At 35.7% G+C, this 21,912-nt stretch overlaps 1 protein-coding gene across 3 annotated transcripts; it reads right to left on the bottom strand.

Annotated features, from left to right (window-relative positions):
• Window positions 1–518: 518 nt before the first annotated feature.
• Window positions 519–21,045, bottom strand: SCCRO (defective in cullin neddylation 1 domain containing SCCRO). Of its 3 annotated transcripts, XM_071599429.1 has the most exons (6): window positions 20,781–21,045; window positions 20,647–20,676; window positions 20,463–20,541; window positions 20,199–20,367; window positions 19,857–20,070; window positions 519–3,244 (listed from the first exon to the last, which is right to left on the bottom strand). In XM_071599429.1, the coding sequence occupies exons 1-6, from the start codon at window positions 20,781–20,783 to the stop codon at window positions 3,068–3,070; spliced, it is 672 nt and encodes a 223-aa protein (XP_071455530.1). In that variant the 5' UTR covers window positions 20,784–21,045; the 3' UTR covers window positions 519–3,067. The 3 variants fall into 3 exon arrangements, with proteins under 3 accessions (XP_071455530.1, XP_071455529.1, XP_071455528.1); XM_071599428.1 differs by having other exon boundaries at window positions 20,463–20,676; XM_071599427.1 differs by lacking the exon at window positions 20,781–21,045 and having other exon boundaries at window positions 20,463–20,688.
• Window positions 21,046–21,912: the final 867 nt, after the last annotated feature.

Consider the following 21,912-nt stretch of genomic DNA (forward strand, 5'->3'; position numbering starts at 1 on the left):
CAGTCCATATGGCCTGATTTTTGCCTTGACAAAATTGCTGATATAACATTTTGAGGACAAAATTTCTATAGGTACATACATTGGTATTTTTTATTATCACCCACTCATATGATGGCTTACATCCATGGCAGTTAATCAGGGAGCAGAGTGAACTTGAATGGATTAAGTTTCTCATGAGATGGAACCCAAACTAATAGTATTATTAGAAGTACAAGAGTTTCTCTAAGTTCAGTCATAAGGGTTCATGAAGCAAAAATAATTATATACAATGCATGCTTGGATCGAGTTGGACTTCTTACTTGGAGACATTGATTTTGATTATCAACATCCAACATCTTGTCCTAGTTCAGCACAAACTTCTGAATATATCACTGCTATTTATTGTTGTTATCAATATAATTGTTGGTGGCTTATACTTTGGATTAAGGACAATCCAACTTCATTAATCCACCAAAGTATATATTTGTATTTATAGCAAATAAAACAGTTAATCGTTGGCAAATAAAACTGCAAACACATATTCACACGTTTTGTGCTTATTGAGGAAAAATACAACAATAATTCCTTACAAATGGGTTCAAGATGGAGAGTGGGGTCTGGTCACATGATATAATTAAGCTCAACTCTTTGCAAAACACAGCTATGATTACAATGTTAAAACATTTTACCAACTCATTTATTCGTTCACTATTTACAAGAAAAGGTTATTTTTTTACAGAAACTTAGAGTTTAAATAAGTACAAATTTCTATGAGGAAACAATAGACCAACCAGGACAATTTGGAATATGAATGGGAAAACATTAATAAGACACACGGCATTAAAATTCACACATGGTTCACTCATGGCAAAGATATTAACAGGATATATATATAATGGCAACACCTATGCATTTTCAAAAAGTGATTAGTTACTTCAAATTTTCCAATTTGTAGTCGAGTAGTAGTTAACTAACATGCCAACAATATAGAATACACTTTCATACTAGCATCAAAAATATATTTGCAATTATGTTTAATTCTGGCAATTTATTAACAAAAATCATACAAGAAAAATCCTTGCATATTTTTGTTCAAGATTAATGCCAACACCTCAAATGTTGAGATGCATTAAGAGGGTGAATCAATCCAACAGAAAACTTCTAAAACGATTCTAAATTCTGACATACATCAGTTTATGACATTATTGAGAGCATTTAAAACTAGAACATTCCATAAAAGTGTTCACAAATGAAATTAGAACTTGGAAATTAATGCAGTATTAATTTCCATTACCTTTATCAAAATTTTTCATAGATAACAAAGAAACCCTTACCACACATGAAAATTCTGTGAAGAATATCAAACAGAAAGACACTAACCCAGAGAATTGATGAACATAACTGGAAAAATTGTTACAAATTTTAAGGAATCATAGAGAAATTAAACCTGCCTTAGCCTGAAAAATGACAAGACATTTAATCCAAACAAATGTGGCTAAGCTTCCTCATAATGAAACTATAAGAATTGAATTTTCCTTGCAGCAGATGATAACAAAAATCATATTCACTTCATAATGTTTCTTTTTAATACTTTACAGGACAACTAGAAAAACTGCAGCAAATCTAGCATCCAAAATATATTGCTTTAATAGAGGGATTTTTTTTTGTATGATACAATTCTCATCCTCCTAGATTTGCATTCTTAGCCATAACTTTTTTTTACGAATTTCATGAAGTACATTTGAGAGAAAAAAATGAGACTAAAATCAACAACATACAACTTTTATTTAAGTCATCACAAAGTTGTAGAAGAAATATTATGAAACGGGTATAATGAGTGCAGAGTTAATTTCATTCGCTTAATTCAAGTAGAAGAATATGACCTATAAAATGCTAAATTAAATTTAATATTTAGTTATTAAGGAAATTCTATGAATTTCACAGTGATTTTTTTTTTAAACTAAGCTCTACAAATGTAAATGTCTATTTGAAACAAATGATTTTTTTACTCAGTGAATGACAATAGTAAAAGAAATGCTGTAGAGAGAAGAAAAAAAAACACAATTTTCAAGGCAATAATGTGGAATCTTTTAGCTTGACACAAAGACTTCTACCATCAGGAAACATAAGAACAATTTATACATTCATGAAGATTTGAAAATATTACACTGAAGAATGAGCTTGACTTAGATGAGGGAACAACAGAAATAAATATTTTTTTCATGAGTGTATCCATTTGTGCAATTCAGGCAGGAGATCATAACATGAGGAATAGAATGAATCATCACTTGAAACACTCAAACTGGAAAATTAAAAGACTTTGAAGAATAACATAAAAAAAACCACTCTTTGATCAGTGTTAACTAGTAATCGCTAAGGTATCTATTGTGTATATTAATGTAGGCCAAAAGATATAATTTTGCTGAGCATAATTTCTTCTTTAATCATCCCTAAGCCCTTGTAAACGAGGGCGGTGGCAATATGTATAATCATGTGTAATTTGTGTTTTCTTGCAAATAAAAATTATTGGAATTATTTGCTCCAGGGCATCATCTCTACGGTCTAATTGGCTGTGAGCACTGTCTTCTGTGGACATAAAAACCAACAACAACAATTTTAAAATATACAAATCAAACATCTTTCATGGATAAAACAATGGCAAGTTTCACTCAAGTCAAATATAGTTGATATCAGGCAAAGTATTGGCTTGATAAATCAATTCGTACATTTCATTCCATCTTTTTTCTCGTTCATTTCTAGAAGGAAATAAAACAATTCTTTTAGGTTGAAGTGGGCATCCATGTTAGATTGCACAGCATGCTGCTGCCCACATGCTCATAAATGAATCTTTAATCAAGTAAACGATAAGAGGTGAGGAGACTTGGTTGGCACAAACTATGAGATGATGATGATGTTTTCGCTTGTAGCTCCATTTTTTTCAACCTTTATGAAAGGCCTGTTGTTTTTTTTTAAAGAGAGCCTTTCAGTTTCATTTTTTTTTAAAAGTGATTCAATGGCAGGGACTAAGATGATTTGAAGCACATGGAAAAACTTGCTAGGGATGATTGGACAAAGGCAAGCACTCAGGTTAGACCAAAGTGCTTTTCTGGCTGGCCACCAGGGGCTGGGCCCACTCAACAAAGTCATCAATCAACACAGGCCACGCACCTTCCTCATCATAGTTGGTCATGTCCTCATTTATCATGAGAGCAAAATCTAACAGCAAATTCCATGTGTCCTTAGGAATTGACCGCTTATGATGCTCCTACACAGAAGAGAGAAAGAATCAGAAAATGCGTTATTTTCATTTGCATAAAAGAAAATGGGGGCATTAGGTAAGTAATATGACAGCAACAGTATGACTGGTCGAGATAACTAAAAATTACGACACTGCTGTGCATGAACTGTGGGGGAATGTTATTTTTTTGTATTTCCATTACAAAGTTTCGCCCACTGATAAATCGAGTTTAGTGTCCTACACGTTTCCATCCTTGGTCCCATATTACTTGTCTCGTTCATTAATGACCTCCCTGCATATTTCAGAAGGAGTTCATCAGTATTGTACGCTGATGACACCTCCAGCCTAACATTTACTAGCAAAAATCCTGATTGGAACAATGATGTGACTGTAACATATAGTTACAAACTGAAGTGCTGTAGTGAAGGCAGTTCCTCCAATAACATAATTAAAACAATGATATGACCTCCTGTATTGATTTTCATATCGAGGGTACTTAAACTTTAGAAGATATAATTATTACTATGCCTTTCTCCTTATTAGATACAATTATGAAGTTCTTGGGCTCCATACACATGAAATGCTGGACTGGTCATTCATTTATGAGTAAGAATAGGCTACCTGGCTATCAGTATTTTCATGATCAGAAAGTTAATCCCTTTAGTGCTAATTGACACATTTATTCCACTGTATTATGCTTAAGTGCATACTTACCTGGTATGTGACATTAAATTTTGGGGGAATTCATCCATTGCTTCATTCATTGCTGGCCTTTTCATTGCAAAAGCAAGCTGTAAAAGCTTTGAGTGGAGTATCTATCTGTACTCAAGGTAAATTCCCCTTTCTGTCACATGAACTATCAACACTTCTTTCAGTCTACATTGTTTCACGTGCCCTGTTTGTAAAAATTCACCCACAACTTTTTCCCAAAAAATCCTAGTATTCAAAATTACTATACCTTAGGGAAAAATGACATTCACAAAAATCATATTCATACACAAACAGCCTCAAAGGGCTGTATCACATAGCACTTGTTATAATGAATGAGATTCCTCTACATAATTAGTCCACTTCAACTTTATCACTTTTTAAAAGAAAGCTAAACCTGAGCCTGGAGGGCATGGCATACTATAGCGAGTTTGATTTTTTTGGAGGATAAATTGCCATATGTTTAGTTATGTCTGCACGTGCGTTTCTGATTATGCCTATGGTTAAATGATCCTATGGAATGAAAATATATTATAAGGATTGGATATATTCAGTTGCCACTTGTTTTTGGTGAATACAAAGAACTCATGTCAAGGAACACCGGTTGAGACTGGTTTCCATGGCACACACATGATTTCTGGCATAGCAGGTGAGGCTATTGTTTATTTATTATTGCTTGGCCAAGAAAATATATCGATTTCCATTCAATATATCAGGGCAAGCTTCACATTTTTCATACAATATAAATAAAAACATTTCAGAATGGCTGACAAAAATTAATAGCCTTGAGTACCAATATCTCAACTATGATGCTACAATAAAATCTCCATTAGAAGTAATCTGCTATATTTGAAAATGTGTCAAAACCATAAACATTATGACCACATTGCATAATGATAGCATTTTCCCCCTAAAAACTCCTTCATAACACCAAAACACATGCAAGATGCATTATGTCATAAGCATGCCTTGCATTTTGAGTATCAATAAGAACAATTTGAATCCACAAAACACTGAAGGATAATTTCACACAGAATAATATATATCAAGTTGAGTTTTTTGTTGGGTCTAATTATAACAAATCGCTAGCAGTCAAGAAATTATTTTTGCTTGAAAAGCCTTTTGTCCAAGAGTGAATTATTGAACAGGATCATAAATAACAATGACAGAAAGCATAACGATGACCAAGTGATACTTTTCCACTCGATTATAACTTATTACTGACCAGTTTTCAATGTACTACATCATTACAGGCACCTGATGATGTATGCATGTAATACATTTCTATCAAGTAGAAAAGTGTTATCAGTTGGTCATTATACTGACATTCTACCATATCATGCCCGAAACTAAGGAAGTACCTTTTTGGCTACAATATTTCCCCTGAAAACAAGGGGAGGTAAGTTAGCTCCTAGCCTACAAACTTTATTTTCGAGTAAACATTTTACATGCTATGATTATGCTGGTTTTCCTTCTCTAGAAGTCAACGAAATGGTCATGTCTACATAATTTCTATTAATATGCCAATTATTACATGCCTATTATTTTAAACCATCAAAGAAAGAAAGTCTACTTTTGCTGGAAATGGAGCACTGTTTCTTGGGATTCCACCTCAGAAAGTTTTAACTGCATGAAAAAATAGTGACTCAAAAGTTCAATACTTTTGTACGCGGTAGACCCAAAAATTCAATACTTGACTGACTTTTACTCAGTGAACTTCACTGACAAACTTTTACTCAGTGAAACACTGCAATTTAATTTCAGTTTAAACTGGAAGAGTGAAAGTGTGTCTTATGACCACTGACGATAACCCCATGCACCAGCAGAGAATAACTGGAAAGAAGCATCACCGACATCTATTAACTTGATTCTTATCCTAGCCTTCTTCACCAATTAATGTACACCATGCCATCTACAAACCTGTCAGCAAAAATGTACATTATAAAAGGCCTTGAAATAAAAACTTAAGTCTGATGAATTCAGCAGCCTCCTACATCTGCAATAGTTCTTGGACCAAAAGAAAACCATAGATGCCATGGGAGAATGGTTTCCTTCTTAACAAACACTAAAGATGGCACAACATATTATATATTCATAACGTGTGTAGCATATAAAATTTCTTGGTGCAATTCTATGGAATTTTTTCAACAAAAACCAAGAATAATATTTGTTAAATCAACCAAAATACTCTTTTGCTTTGCACCAATGGTTTCAATCTGTTATATACCAGTAGTGGACCTAGAAAACCTCTGAGAGGGAGGTGACAAAACCATATTATTATATGAAGAGAATAATTTCACCAATCTTTTTTCAACAAATAAATCCAAAGTACATGCTGGACTTAAAACTAATCACTCTAATTTAGAGATAACAACTCATCCTGCAGTAGATAACTTTATGCCTGAGGGACACAAGGTGTTCAGAAGTAGTGTCAGGATTATTATCACTAATATTTGTTTTTTTGAATCCAAAAGCTTTCTACAAGAGGTGGATCTCCCACAGTCCTCTTTGCCTGCTGTTATATGCACCTTAAAACCTTATGATGATACTGCGCACTGAAGTCATGGCCGCAAATAAACATAATTTTAACAACAATACTTATTTTATTTTAAGTATATTTATAGTAGTACAGTGGCACCAGGTTCAAAGAGTACCTCACATTCAATTCAATCAAGTAATTTTCATAACGTGCAAGAATATTTTGACCAAAAATGACCCACTGAACTAGCAACTTTTTGCATGATGAATAATGAGGAGAGAATTCACAGAATAATTGTCAGCCTGCCACTTCAGTTTATGTTTAGCACTCATTCCGCTAGCATTTTAAGTGTTGATAGAAATCACACATTTTTCCCAACTTGTGTTCAGATGCATTATTTGTGATCTTTTGCGGGCAAAGTTTAATAATATTTTGGGCATATTTTAAAAAATTTTCCCAAAGAAACATCTGCAAGAAGACAGCCTAAGAGAATAAAAATAACAGTAGAAATGAAAAGTAAAATTATTGAGAAGCAGGAACAAGGTGTGAGGCGTGGCTGTTCTATCACAAACATTCAGTCAGTCAATATCAACAATTTGCATTTTCTTCCAGAACAAGGGCAAAATTAAGGAGATAGATGCTTCAGAGGGTGACAAGAATATCTACACAATGTAATCTCGACAATATTGAAAGTTTTCTTCTCATTTGGATCAATAAAAAGCAATTGCCATTCGACACTATTAACGAGAATATTATTTGGGATAAGGCGATAGTGCTTTTCAATGACTTTGTTAAGAAGATGCCAACATTTTTAATGGCCCAAGAAGTATTTAAGGGGAGCTGTGAACAGTTTTAGAATTTTAAGAGAAGAACTGGCATTCATGGTATTGTGAAGCAGCAAGGTTTGACTCAAGGGCGGCAGAGAATTTCATCGATGACTTCAAGGAGCTCATAAATTCAGAGAGTCATCTGATGCAACACGTTTTTCACTGAGATGAGACAGGTCTCTTCTAGAAGAAGATGCCACAGTGAACTTATAATGTGCATGTAACAGTAGAGGAGAATGCAATGCCTGGCCACATGCCAATCAAAGCCGGTTTCACTCTACTATTTTATTCAAATGCAAGCAGCAATTTGGAAATCAATAGCTGCTTGTTTGCCAGTCAGAAACTCCACAAGCCTTCAATAGGTGTAAAGTACCAAATAGTATACTAAATGAGACTTGGAGGCAATGGGAAACTGTTGCATCCTATCAGGCATACAAAGCATTGCACTAATAAGGAAGTGGCTATGCACACCAGAAATTTATTTAATGATATTGCTGAGCCGATTTTTACAAAATTTTGAAGCATTGTCGAAAGCAAATACCTCTAGACAGCTATCCTGATTAAAGGAATTAAGTATGTATCATATATAATTAACATATTATTTCAATTTTTTTGTTTTTAAAATTAAGTTCACATTCAAGGCCGGTTCATTCCACAAGAGACGAATAAATGAAGATGATCCTAAAAAATGTACAAAGAATTATCTTTTAATGAATTGAACATAATTTATTTTTTTCTTCATGAAACACAAAAATCATATTTTACATTAATTTATGTGAGAAAAATTGATTCACCAAATGAGTGTTTTGCTCTACAAGAAAGATTGCAACTATGCTGATTGCAATTACACTCATTGCACAAGGTTCCACTGTAGTCAATAGGAGATACAATTAAGAGCGAAGATCATTTCCACCATTGGAGGTAGGGAGGTAATGTGGTGAAGGTAGGATTTTCAGGAAATGGGGGAAGGGTAGAGAGAAACCTACCGTAGTCATTCGCCTACTCTAGTAAAAAAAAGATGTCAAGGGGTCACATAATTTATCTTCCTGTCCAACAGACGACACACTCCACTCAATGGGCATCCCTCTATAAGGCACCCTAATAGGGTTTGGGACATCACTGAAATATTCTGCCACCAATGGAATTTGAACCCAGGTCATTTGGGTAGGAAACCAGTACCCTAACCCAAAGTATACTTGATTGTTTTTACTTGGTCTAAATACTTTGTTCATAATTTACTTAAAGTATTTCTTATGGATTATCAAAAGAATAAAATGACATCTACAGTCATTCAATTTATGAGGCTATTTAGAAAAAAATTAGGTATCTGTATTTCACTATAATTCAGCATTAGGTCTAAAGATATTTTTAAAAGCAGTGGCTCAAAATACTCCAGGTTTGAATCATTCGGCACCTTTCTAAAGCATCGTTGACAAAAATTAACTACATCAATACCCATGGGCACAGTTTCATTACTTATCATACAGATAGAGACCAATGTGAAATTTCATTGCAATTTGGCTGCCTTAAGTAAGAGCTCTTTCCTGGGTAATGTTCGTTGGATTTCTCTACTTGGTTCTTTTTGCTTATGGGAAAAAACTCTCTACCAAGAAGAGCTAATTTCATACTTGGACAAATATGTGGGCTGTCCAGCAGGTAACACATTTCGGCAGAGCGTGGCAGTGGGTAGGGCTAGAGCCACTGTCTTGGTGTCTAAACATCCTTACATTCAGTACGCATCCTGCTGTGGTAGTGTGCAGACTGAGTTTCTTATACTTTGCTCACTGTGAACTGTTAAAATGTGCGCTGCAATAGAAAATCCCACGAGTTGTGAAGAACAATCTTTGATTAGGTTTTTAGTGGCAAAAAACCACAAGCCAATTGAAATTCATAGGCAACTTTGTGAAGTGTACAGATATGGAATAATTGAGTGAAGGCAGAGTGAGGCAGTGTTGCATTCAGTTTAAAAATTGCTTACCAATGTTCATGTTGAAAACTGCAGTGGTCAGCCTAGCCTTGTGACAGATGAAATGATGGTGAAAATCAATGAAAAAATTCGTGAAAATTGCCAATTTATGATTACAGATCTCACGCTTCATTTTCCCTGCTGAAGTCTGCTGCATGAAACTGTTGTGGTGAAGCTTGGCTATTACAAGTTTTGTGCCAGATGGGTGCCAAAGTGATGCAAAATTGCACGCTCGTGTAAACACAATGTAAGGCGGCAGATTTCTTCAGAGATAGAATTAAAAGCTTGTGTATCATTATGATAAATGCTTCAATAGGAATGGCGACTATGTGAAAAACAAAAATTTTAAAATGTGCCTTTCTAATGTACATAATAAAATTTTGTCTTGCCAATAGGTTCATTTTTTATTTCAAAACGCAAATTACTTTCTGGACAACACTCCTCATAACCATTTTTTTTTGCTGAAAGTCTAATATTAAAGCTAATTTACTAAACTATTTCCCTATGATATGATGCACTTTTTTGGCTCCAAAATACACCCTCAAACCAGCCTGCGACTTATGGGCTAGGGGTAAAAGGGCATAATTTTGACCTATAAGCACAGGCCAATTTGACGGAAAAATACTTACTATCATATATTTTTTCCAGCATCAGGTACAGAAAAAGTTTGCCTTTATTACGAATGTCGATAATAACACTATTTTAACCCAGTAGTAAGCATTTAATATTTCATCGAAAATACTTCCTAAAAAAAATCCCATTAAAACAAGGCAGCAGAGGGGCATTTTGGCCCAGTGATGATGAATTTCTGGGATTCTGCGATGAATAAACTTTGATATATATGTAGCAGCAAATTTTTTAATATGGCAATTCAGTTTTTCTTCATATTAAGCGTTAATGTCAAAATAATTTGATCTTTTCTGTCTAATCCACACATACTTTGTGAATTCTGACATAAAAAATCAGTGTCTGTCTTATATGATGGGAAACATGATGATTCAGAGGCCTTAGTGAGTTTTCCATGTAAGAATACTGGTCTTTTTTGAAATTTATTTTGTGCCCTGTTGCTGGGCAATCATGCTTGGCCATTGCGTAGCTTTTCCATTGTCCTCAGATGGTCCTTCCTTTGACCCTCTGAATATGTTCTTGTCTGTCAAATATATGTTTTTTCTACATGAGCATCCCATCTGGTACGCTGTTCACCGATGCACTCTATGACTCAGAAATGATGACTCCCGATGTTTCTTACTGTCTCTAAGTCCCTGGTAATGGCATTAAATGCACAAGAACTGGTATTCTTCCGGTGAGGCTAAGATAATAGAAGGATTTAACTGTGATGGACAAAGAGTGTTGATTCATGACAAGAGCCTTCATACTTTTTTTGATTGAGTTCCTAATCATCCTTTGGTGTGATGCAGGACATCCAACACAACTCCTCAATATGCAATTTTCACTCCCGAGATAAAAAAAACATTTTGATGTTTCTGCAGGATACAGGGTTAAATCATAAAGAATACTTGGTTTAAACACTAAAATTGATATACTAGACATGTAAATGGAAAATTCCATCAGAATATATAATGGTCAGGCTCAGATCAGGGAAGGCAGCAAAGAAAATGGAATGTAGAAGAAAAATTGGATCATATCAAAAAAGGGATATCTGAAGCGGCGAATGAAATTTTATGAACAGTAAATAGGAAAAGGACAGGGAAACCACGGGTTCTAGACAAGCTGATTAGAAAGGTGAGCGAAGGAAATTGAAGAATGTAAACATAAAGTAAGGTGGAAGGAAGTATAAAGAGCTCAATAATGAAATGAGGCAGGAAATAAACAGCAAAAGGAGTGTGGTGTAAAATTCAAGACTGAGGATATAGAAAGTTTAGAAAAGAAGGGTGAAAGTGGTGCGCTATACAGGAAGGTTAAAACACTATAGGGAAGTAAGAAGGGAAAATCTACAACATCAATCAAAGATAAGTCAAGAAAAATATTAGTTGAACCAGAAAAAATCCAAGAGAGATGGAAGGATAATATATATGAGAGCTGTATGGTTAAACATCAGGCAAGCAAGGTTAGACATAGAGAGAGAATATGACTTGCATGAAGATAGCTAAAGTCCAGGTTACTTTACAGCGAGATAGAAGGAGCAATAAGAGAATTGAAATCAAATAATGCCATGAATGTAGACAACATTACTACAGAACAACTTAAAGGTTTAAGAAAAGGTCGGAGGATGAGGGTATAGATTAATTCGTAGCATTTATGAGGGAGGATTTTGGCTGAAAAATTTTTCCAGATCAGTGTTAGTTTCCATTCCAAAAAAGGGTAGGGCAGCCACATGAGAGGATTGCAGAAAATTAAGTTTGATTTCACATACAGTTAAATTAATTCTCAGGATCATCAATAAGAGAATGGAGAGCAGAACAAATTATTACTTAGGGTACGATCAGTTTGGGTTTAGGAAGGGGAGAGGCAAACGTGATGCAATTGCAGTAATGAGGCTACTAACAGAGAGGATCATAGAATACAACCAGGATATATTTGTTTGGTTCATAGATTGGAAGGACAGGAGATTTATCCTCAACCTGTACATGTCTCAGGTGCAAGTGGTGGATGGAGAGTCCAGATGGGCAGTTTTAGGAAGAGGAGTATGACAGGGGTACCCATTTTCACCTGTGCTGTTCTAAGTAAATGCAGATAGAGTGAATTGGGTAGCATTAATGAATGCATTGTAGAAAGTAGGAGTACGACGAAGGGGATAGGAGACTTATCTTCAACCTGAACATGTTGCACATGGCTCTGACGTAAGGGGAGGATGGAGAGTCAGGAAGGACAATATTATGAAGAGGGGTAAGACAAGAGTGTCCATTATCACATCTGCTTTTCAACATAAATTTGAAAGAAATCTTTAAAGAGGCATGGGAAGAGATGGATATAGGAATTAAAGTTGGTGGGAAATTCATAAAATCATCCATACTTTGTTTTTAGCACACACGTTAAGCTTTCAGAATCTATTAAATACTTTGCTTTATGATAAAAGTGACCCGAGTAAAACAATTTCAAAGTTTTTATTTTCAACATTTTGAATCTGACTGCAGAGAAGTTTTCACTACTCCAGCAACTGAACAGCCTTGGAGGAGAAGTGGACGAGGGGGAAGTTGGTGGGCAAGAAAGAGAAGGGAGAGGGGATAAGGTGGGAATATCACTCAGGCATACACATTTCTTATGGCATTATTATTTTGGGTTCATTTTGCCTCATTCAGAGAAAGCTTCAAGCTACAAAAGAAGGCCATCCGTATCACTGCAGCAAAACCTATTACAGAGCCCTCCCAATATTTCATGAACTTGGTCTCCTGCCGTTACCATATTTACCTAGTTTCATATATTAAACAGCAGATATCAGAATATTAAACAAATTCAATTACCTAACTAGTGCAGAATTGAATATTAACATTCAAAACACCATGAAGACTAGGACGAAGTTACTGGGGCCAGTGCTACATACAATAAGCTGCCGAAGACTTATAAAGAAATTAAATATATACATACATTGTAAATGCCGCAAAGATGTCTCTAGTTGACAAATATTACTGTAGCATTACAGAGTATATTGATGACTGATTATGAGATGCCCGATGCAGAAATATCTAATGATTTCCACACTTACTGACTTTGTATCGATCCTTATTTTATAAAAGTGGAGTAGCTTGTAATTATACTCATGCTGTACATTGTTTTGTATTATTACTCAGTGTCTTCACCCATCACTTTTTCTGCTATGAACAACATGTGATCTATACTTATGACCTCTTCTATATTGGACCTGTGAACCAATCCTTTGGATGAAAATAAACATTATTTTAACGGGGGTCACGGCAGGAAATGGGTTAATCATGTCAGAGGCCAATGCCATCTAGCGGGTTAAGGGACAGTAGTATAATTAGTGGTGAAGACAGAAGTATAATTTGCCAAATTGGATCTCTAGGAGTTGAGCTATTGGGTTTAGAAAGGAATAGAACGGGGAAGTCGGGGAGTATTAAAAAAATTAATGGCCACTTACTCTAGGGTCTGCGTCCACTTTATGTAGAGGCTAAGAGACAGGCTATGGCAATAGATTTTTGCCTGAGGGATACAGGAGCATAAAATGACAAAAAGAATAGGTTGGGACATAGAAAAGCATGGACTGAGATCCAGTAGTGACGTCCCATCCTTCAGATGGGACGTGATAGAATGGTGGCAAAGTTCAACCCAATATTTAAAACTCCTAATGCAATATGGCAACAATGGAGGATAAATACAGTCAAATCGATGAGCAAACAAATTAAACATGGATAGCTCCAAGATTAATGACAGGGTAGGAGCTGGGATATACTGTAACAAACCCTGCAAGAAGCTCTTCATATCATTAGATAGACAAGTGAATGTGTATCAGGCTACACATGTGATGAAAGAAGCTGGTCAAGACTGTATACCAACACACATGCACAGACAGTCAAAGCAGCATTTAAAAAGCCTGCACCTCTCCATGGTGTAAGTTGTATCTTCTATTTGAATGGCAAAAGTGAGTTCCTCAGCCACACACGGAGACAAAGGAAATACTTTTCTGGGCACCAGACCATAAGGGTATGACTAGAAACAAGATTGTGGACAGGCTTGTAAAGGAAGAGCTAGCGGATAATGGATTGGACAGTAACCATTCAAATTCCCTATGCCAGGATGTCAGAGTTCAGAGCATGGGCTGCAGCCCGGCACTGTGAGATTTGGCACACCATGCAAGATGAGCAGAAGTCCACATTCCTGGACCTACGTTGAGATGTACCAGGAAACTTTTATCTCTCAATAGAAATCAACTAAAGATGATTCGGTGTGATTATTAACCATCCACTATTAAGTGAAGTGGCACCTACACCGACTGAGGAACTACAACTCTTTGAGGCATAGATGGTTTGAGGAAGAAATCGAAAGCATACCTCACATTTGATGTTAATTCCAAGCTTTCACCATGACATGAAACCATTCCCTAGGATCACCATCCTTGAAACCTTGGGATGTTGGGGGCTAACCCATAAAGGAAAACACTGGCCTCCAGTAATGCCATAGGACTATGTGGTTAAAGACACCATTGTGGTTGGCACAATGGACTGATAGGCCCAAGTGCCTTAGGACCCAGAAGGTCCTCCACCAATTTTCTATTTAACTATGTGATTCGTGCATTAGATTAAACTGCATGAAAACTGCTGAAACCCTTGATTTTTATCCAATTTGATAGGAATTTATGGGATTGCACAGGAAATGTTAACATCCGATCATGGATTTTCTCTAGATATTGGAATGATATTAGAACTGCAAAACAGCCAAATTAAAATGATTTAGACATTATTATAAGGTGCAAGGATGACAAAATATTAGTTCAATAGTTTCAGCCTCAACTTTGTGGAAGTTCATTTTAATAAATGAAAAAGAAACACTTTGTTCCAATCCACCACTTTAAAGTGGTGGATCAGAACAAAGTGTTTCTTTTTCATTTATTATGACAAAATATGTTTTGCAGCTAAGATTTTTCAAGCAAAGCAATAAACAGTATGCACGACATTAATGATAAGAGCCAGAAGAGATTCAGGGATGGTGGAAAGAATATGCAGAGGAGCTTCATGGTATATTGGAAATCAAAAGTATCATGGAAATATTAGGCCTGCCATTTTATAAAAAGAAAGGGGACACCAAGTAGATGAGGATATCTTGGGTACTGGAATACTATGAAGTGTGTTCAAGTTCTATGGTCCCCTAATTTTTTCTCGGAACTGGAAGAATATAGTAAGATGTGGTTGAGCTTTAAGTACGTGAGTACAATTTATGAACGTAAGTCATACATGGCTGCACCGTAGAGTGCAAACAGTTTGTTTTGCTACCTCTAAAGTAGGAAATATCTTTTGTCTGAAAAATCTTTTAGAGCAAAATATCTGCTGACATGCTTGCATGATATAATCATGACTTGAAATGGCATTGTTTATAGTAAAAGAAGGGTTGCAATCATAAGTTTCTCCACATCAGTGATTTAACAGCCATTGAAATTAATTGACAATTGAGCAAGAGAGATGTGGAGATGGAGTTGTGGATGTGTATTAAATTCATGGGTTAGCTCGCATTCATGAGGACAGTTCATAGTAGGTCGAATTACTTGGTTTGACATTGAATCCATGAAGCTGTGGACCAGCTGCTTTTCCAAGTGGACAAAAGGGATCCTCCACAGAAGAATTCATGGCATCAACATTGTGAAAGATGCATACATCCATGAGGAGACTATACAGAGAAGTATCAGAAATTAATGGTTCGTCCAAAAAAAAATTAAGAGCTTCGAATTTGAATGTAAAATATGGCAAGCTGATAAAAATGCATACGCACACATATGATAATCCATCATATTTATAAAAAAACTAGCTATCACCCAAGTCAGTTACATAGGCGAGGGTAGAGCTCACCTAATTGAACATAAAATGCTACACATGGTATGAGAAGTTGGGAATGTACTCTTTTGCCTGTCTGTATTATGCTACCATTCTCCAAAATCCATAGACAGTTGCTGGCATGCCAATAATAATAGGGGATGATAGAAATGTGCCTTATGTCGCATTCAGTGGCTTTCAGGCACTCTTGCCTTCCAGAGAGGTGTTTAATTATCATTGAATAATGTCCTGCCAACCAAAAAAATGCCTTACATAATGAATATTATCATGCTTTCATGATTATTGGCAAGCTGTTGGCTGTCTACAGACTTAAAGGTACATAATAAAATTGTCAAAACTCTGATCAATTTCTATCAGCTAACTATCATAAAACATCTAAATCCACACACAGTCTCCTCTTTAAGTACTGCCCAGGATATTTAGGTGAATTGTAAGAAAATTTCCCCTAAATTAATACTCCAATAAGCACATACATACGGACTAAAAAGCTACCCATGGAGGAGGTACCAGTGATCACCAAACCTTATGCCAGACCCCTTCCTTTCATCCCCATCTTCAAGAATACAACAAAGAAGAAGTGTTGCGTGCATGCTTATAAACATTATCTAAAAAATATTGTAACAAATATTTATACATACAAAGGAGGTGGTCCCACTTGTTTTGAAAATACTCATCCAAGACTTGAATTCCCTTTCCTTACTTGCCTAAAACTCTCCCCCCTATATAACAGTCTTCAAACATTCCATCACAAACCAAAAAGGTCTGAATACACCTTTCTCCTGCCTCCTTTGCATTTCTTCCGAAAATTCTCTCTCCTTTCTGCCCATTTCATCTTTTCCAACCTTCTCCATACCCATATTTCAAAAGCCTCCAATCTAAGCCTATCATCCTGCTTCAACGGCCATATTTCCACGCCATAAGAAAACCATGATCCATGTCAAAGCTTTAATGAGTCTTTCCTTAGCATCCTTACTCAACACCCACATCATCAATTCCCTCCTACCATGAAATCTTCTTTTCCAAACACATATTCTTCTTCTTATGTCCCTACTATCTTCACTATTTTGGTCCAAAACACTTCTGAAATAGGTCAGCTGTTGGGCTTAATTGGACAATGAGGCAAAAAATGAAATTCATACCTGAAGGAAACATGGAGGGGAAGAATTTCAGAAGGCCAAAGAGTGAGCCACCAGAAGCAGGAAATGGAAAATGTTGGAGTGAGCCATGGGGGACTGAAAAGATTGGCAAATGAGAACAGGACAGAGAGCTGCTTCAAACCAATCCTGACATTGACAAGCCATGACGATGACGATAAAATCTTTCCAATTAAAATTCACCCAATTTATCATCTTATCACTAATTAAAGAAGGAACGAACAATTGGGAAATCAAAATCCATCCTGTTATTAGTAAATGAGATTTTCTGGTACATGCACACCTGGAAAAATGTCGGTCACCATAAACAAACAATTGAGAAAACTAATAGTGTCTAGTTATTAGTTTCAGCAATGAAGTAATCACATAGCATCCAACGAAAGGTCAGATGCTTCAAGACTAGCATAAGAAAAGAAACGCAGGGACTTGGTACACAATGTAGCCGTAGAAAAGTGCTGCCATAGCAATTACTTCAGATCACTCCTCACATTTTTCGAACACTGCCTAGGTGATAAGGGACAGTGTTATAGGGGAAAATAAGAAGGTAAATCGATTTATATTACCTCAAAACAATTGAGGGTGCAAAAAAACCAGTTATTAAACTAAGGTCTGCTTGTAAAGAGAGGGTCAAGTTTGCATGGAACTAAATCCTAGAAGGCATGTGAAATTCACAGATTAAACATAGGGGGGGTGAGCACCTTTCCCTATACTGCATACATGGTTTTACAGGAAGATTTGGTCCCAATAAAATGACATCCCTAGGGTGAAGTTGAGAGTATCCAGAGGCGTTAACCTGGAATCGAACCTAGGCCCTACAGCCTGTAGTCCAGCACTCTAACCACTTGACAGTATTACAACCCCCTCTTAAAAGGTCAAACAGAAGTGATATTATATAATGAAATAACAAGATGGTAAGCAAGATGTCTGTAAAAAGGATGTATGCCAAGGATTATTTTGAAATTTTAAAAAATATATGAAATCAATTCTTTGAAGTAGAAAGAATACAGGGGAGGAGATTCACTTGCATAACTCACTGACTTTTGTTAATCCTATGCTGATCAGTGTGTCAAACAGCAAGATGTAAGTGTAGTCATGCCTTTCCTTTTAAGTAGAAATTGATATCAGTAAATACAAGGCATAGACAAAAGGAGGACACTTGGTAAGAAATGAAAATGGAAAAGTTAAAGAATTCAAGCAAGATCTCCAGGTATTATTTTGATCAATGTTACGTTGAGATGAGAAAATCGACTTTCTGGGCAGGAACAAAAAAGGATGTTAACATGAGAAAAATGTACAATCGTTACCTGTGAAATCCTGAATGCCTTTTCACCCATATTTTAACTATCATTACGCAGGAAAGCTTTCGTATCATTGCCCTCAGCAGGATTTCAATTAAAAAGAACTAACTAATGTGCAGGTTTAAATATTGTTTTAATATTCACAATCATTTGTTGTCAATATTAGTCATTAGTGTCTGAATATCTATATTATGGATAGGATAAAAAAAATGGTTCTTCTTTAAAAGAAATTACCAAAATTATAGTTAATTTTTTTTTAATAGCACTACCATCAATTTAGTAATATTGACATAAAAAAACCAAAATTAGAGTAGTTTCAAACATTCAAAGTGTGTGAGCTTTATGGTAAGTCCATGATTTCTAAAAAAAATCATAAAAAAAGTGTTATACGATGATCCTCAACTACATGCTTGCAAAAATGACTCTAGGATATTTTACAGCATCTTATTTTAAAGCAGATGGCAAAGAAAGAAATGATCTGTCAGTTAATATTTGCAGTTTGGTGCAGGCATTATAATGAATGCAGTCTACCCTAATTATCGACTAAGTCAGTGGAACTGAGGCTAAGTAATTCACATTTATGCAATTCTCCACATGCATGAATGGCATGCCAGGTCAAAACTTTCATATGTCAAATATTATCGTCCAGCCCTTTGTATTCACATTAATTACTACGTACAAACTTAATTTCAACACCACACACAATGGATTTATCAAAGGTTCAAGGCAGATCAAAAACAAGAAATTCTGTTATTGGTATAAAAGATATGTTGACTGATGACAAGTCACACTTTTGATCAACTAACTTCCTCGTACTTCTGCAATGACGCGCAAAGGACTTGTCAAGTTGCGAACATGTTTAAACCCACATGCTTCCCTCCAACACTGAATGACACAGGTGAACCAGGGCAAAATCAATCTATTATGTCATCTCTGATTTAACAAGTAACCCCAAAAATTATTAGAGGATCCAAGAAATTATTGTAATTTCACATATCATAAATAAAAATAATCTTTGACAATTAGCTAATAACGTTTTATATAGGCCATTTACCAAAACATTTATGTTTCTCATTGTCAACATCCAGTATCCTTTGTGAATGACATGAAAGTCAGAATATAAGAGCATTCATTCAGGCCTTACAAGAGTTAATAGATCTGTTGGCAGCATAATTTACATACTTCCAAACTGGGTCGGAGGAAAATCTCCCGGGGGACCTAATCCAAGCCATAATTTATATCAAACGTTGTATGTACATGCAAACACATTATTAATTTACTTATAAGTTATGCTTTAGACATAAGGCAATCACTTTTACCAGTCCAACCAAAGAGAAAAATCACAATTCATGTCAAATCAGCCAATGTTTTCAAAGGATGAGAATCAGGTGCAAATAAGACCTATGTGCAAATTAAATGCTGCACTTTCAGATGGTTATTTTTGACCACACCAAGGATGTTTTTACAAATAAATTGATATCGATGCAAGATAAAAGAACATGTATTCAAACAGGGATTCTGCAAAATCCTCCTAATATGCCCAAAATAACAGGGGAATGTGCAAATGTTTAGTGCATATAATCTAAAAAATCACTTGTTAGAAGCAAACATAACTTCTTAAAAGAGAAAAATAATTGATTGTCAAACAGAGCAAGACATTATGTACTAAACGAAGACTCACTCATGAGACTGCCATTGGTATATCTGATAATCATTTTTATATTAAGTGGACTTAAATTATCTTACCTGCAAAAATTTGCACCATAAATCAAGAAACCTAAATTTTCCATGTAAGACTATATTCCAATAGGCTATAGCCATATCAAGTTCTAAACCCTTTTGACCAGGATTTTTTGCATAGTTGAAAGTGAAATGATAGAAATCTTTAAACCTCATTTGGTCCTTAATTTCACTTTCTAAAGTAGGCAGCCTTAATTTTAGCTTTTCTATGCTATCACAGCTGAAAAGACAAAACAAAATGCAATTGTATAACTCTGTGACATGGGTACTTAATTTCAAAACATGCAGTCTCCTAGAGAAGAGACAAAAGAAGAAGATTACAAAACAAACCTAAGTTACATCACTTACCCAAGGTCTGTCATACCAGACATGAATTCTTCACGAGTGAATTCACATTGTGCCCCTGCTCGGAATTTCCAAGCAATGATGAGCACCAACTTCGACTCGGGACTTAGGTTTAAATCGTCTAAGAAACGCATAATTCCGTCTGCAGTGATCTTATCAGGCTCAGCAAGATCTAAAAAAACAGACACTCAAACATAGATTGATAATAAATATAAATGTACGACACTCGGCGTAACATAGGGCCAATGAGGAGAAATTAAAGACCACCTTTGTATCTTGAGTACAGGTGCTCCAGTTTTTTCTTGTCCACTGAGACCTTAGGCTCCCTGTAGTAAACATCGGGGTTCTGAAAGTAATTGTCAGATGCTAATTCTAACTTCCAATCATTCTGTGAAAGACAGAAAATAGCTGTTGTTTCACCGGTTTGAGTGAAAGCTATGAATTTCTTGACCTTCTCTTTTTGTGATGACTTCAATCTATGCTGAAATAACATTAACAGCGATTATATACCTGCGATAATGTGAAAGGTACTATTTTTATGACATGGGAATGCATTATCAGTGCCATTAAAAGACATAAACTTACCATTTTTACTCTAATTCGGCCTACTAGCCTAAACAATAAATTCAGACTTCCCTATAGACGTTAGCAAGATCATCGTGATAAAAGTATTAAATGCATATTTCGTCAAACTGTAATTTCTGTTAAATCCATTGAAATATTTGGATAGGGAAACCTTAGTTGCTAGCAGGCCAAAATCGGGTATTTTCAGTGTAAATTGCGCAAATTCGGTAGTTGTTGCTGCAATTTAGGACGCTGGGAACAGCGGCGCTACTGCCTCCAACTTGCTCTTTCCTCTGCTCACCTTGCATGCCATCTGTACTTTTTCTCTACGTTTATTTGTTGTTTCGAGATTGCCGGGAAAAACAAATTGGTGTTGCGACAAAGCCGTAACTATCATACTTAAAATGAAGTTTACTCAATTCACTTCCCGAAAAGTTATGATATTATAATTCTGTACATATATAAATGACCAGAAAAGTTTCAAAAAACAAATAAAGTAGTAACACCATAATACATTGTGATAAGATGAAAAAATAAACCCACGGCTTTACTATAAATCGGAAAAGTTTTATGCTCGAAGCACATTTCTGGACACCCCTGATCATATTTAAGAAAATTTTGAGGGGCAAAAATTATTTTAAGGAACATAATTAGTTAATTTAAGTCGTGACTGAAAATCTTGCATGATTAAATGGAAGCGCAGACGGTGAAAGGGTTCCCCTCGAAAGAGTATCCTCATTTCCTTAGGCCTGTTATAAAATTTCCCTGTCACTCGATTACATTACAACTTCCATAATCGACGAGAGATTTTCTTGCGATCTCTTTTCGGTTATCATGCGAGGAGAACGCCAATAAGTTCACTATCTCGTTAAATGAGGACCTTGACGCTATTCCTTTACGTTGACGTTAAGTGAAACGTCAGCATTAACTTGGCACATCGTCAAAGTTCCTTTCAGTGGCACATGTATGCAGTTTTAGATACATAAAACTTAAGAGCACGGGGTGAATTTTCATCTACATCTACACAATACTCCGCAAGCCGCTGCAAGGACGTGTGGCGAGGGGTGTTAAGTCACCAACCATGTATGCACAATCCCATTCATGTGTAAACAAAAAAATTATGACATTTTCTCTGCAGAATTCGTTGAAAATC

The sequence above is a fragment of the Hetaerina americana genome, unplaced genomic scaffold (genome assembly GCF_022747635.1).
Source record: "Hetaerina americana unplaced genomic scaffold, ioHetAmer1.1.p SCAF_11, whole genome shotgun sequence".
In the NCBI taxonomy this organism is placed as follows: domain Eukaryota; kingdom Metazoa; phylum Arthropoda; class Insecta; order Odonata; family Calopterygidae; genus Hetaerina; species Hetaerina americana.

Excerpts from the sequence above, each read along its gene's own strand:
- SCCRO (XM_071599427.1), bottom strand. The coding sequence starts at position 20,688 with ATGTTATTTCAGCATAGATTGAAGTCATCACAAAAAGAGAAGGTCAAG. Across the intron at positions 20,368-20,462 it reads CCTGTACTCAAGATACAAAG|ATCTTGCTGAGCCTGATAAG; the intron begins GTGGTCTTTAAT and ends CTGTTTTTTTAG. Across the intron at positions 3,245-19,856 it reads TATGGTGCAAATTTTTGCAG|GAGCATCATAAGCGGTCAAT; the intron begins GTAAGATAATTT and ends TCTTCTGTGTAG.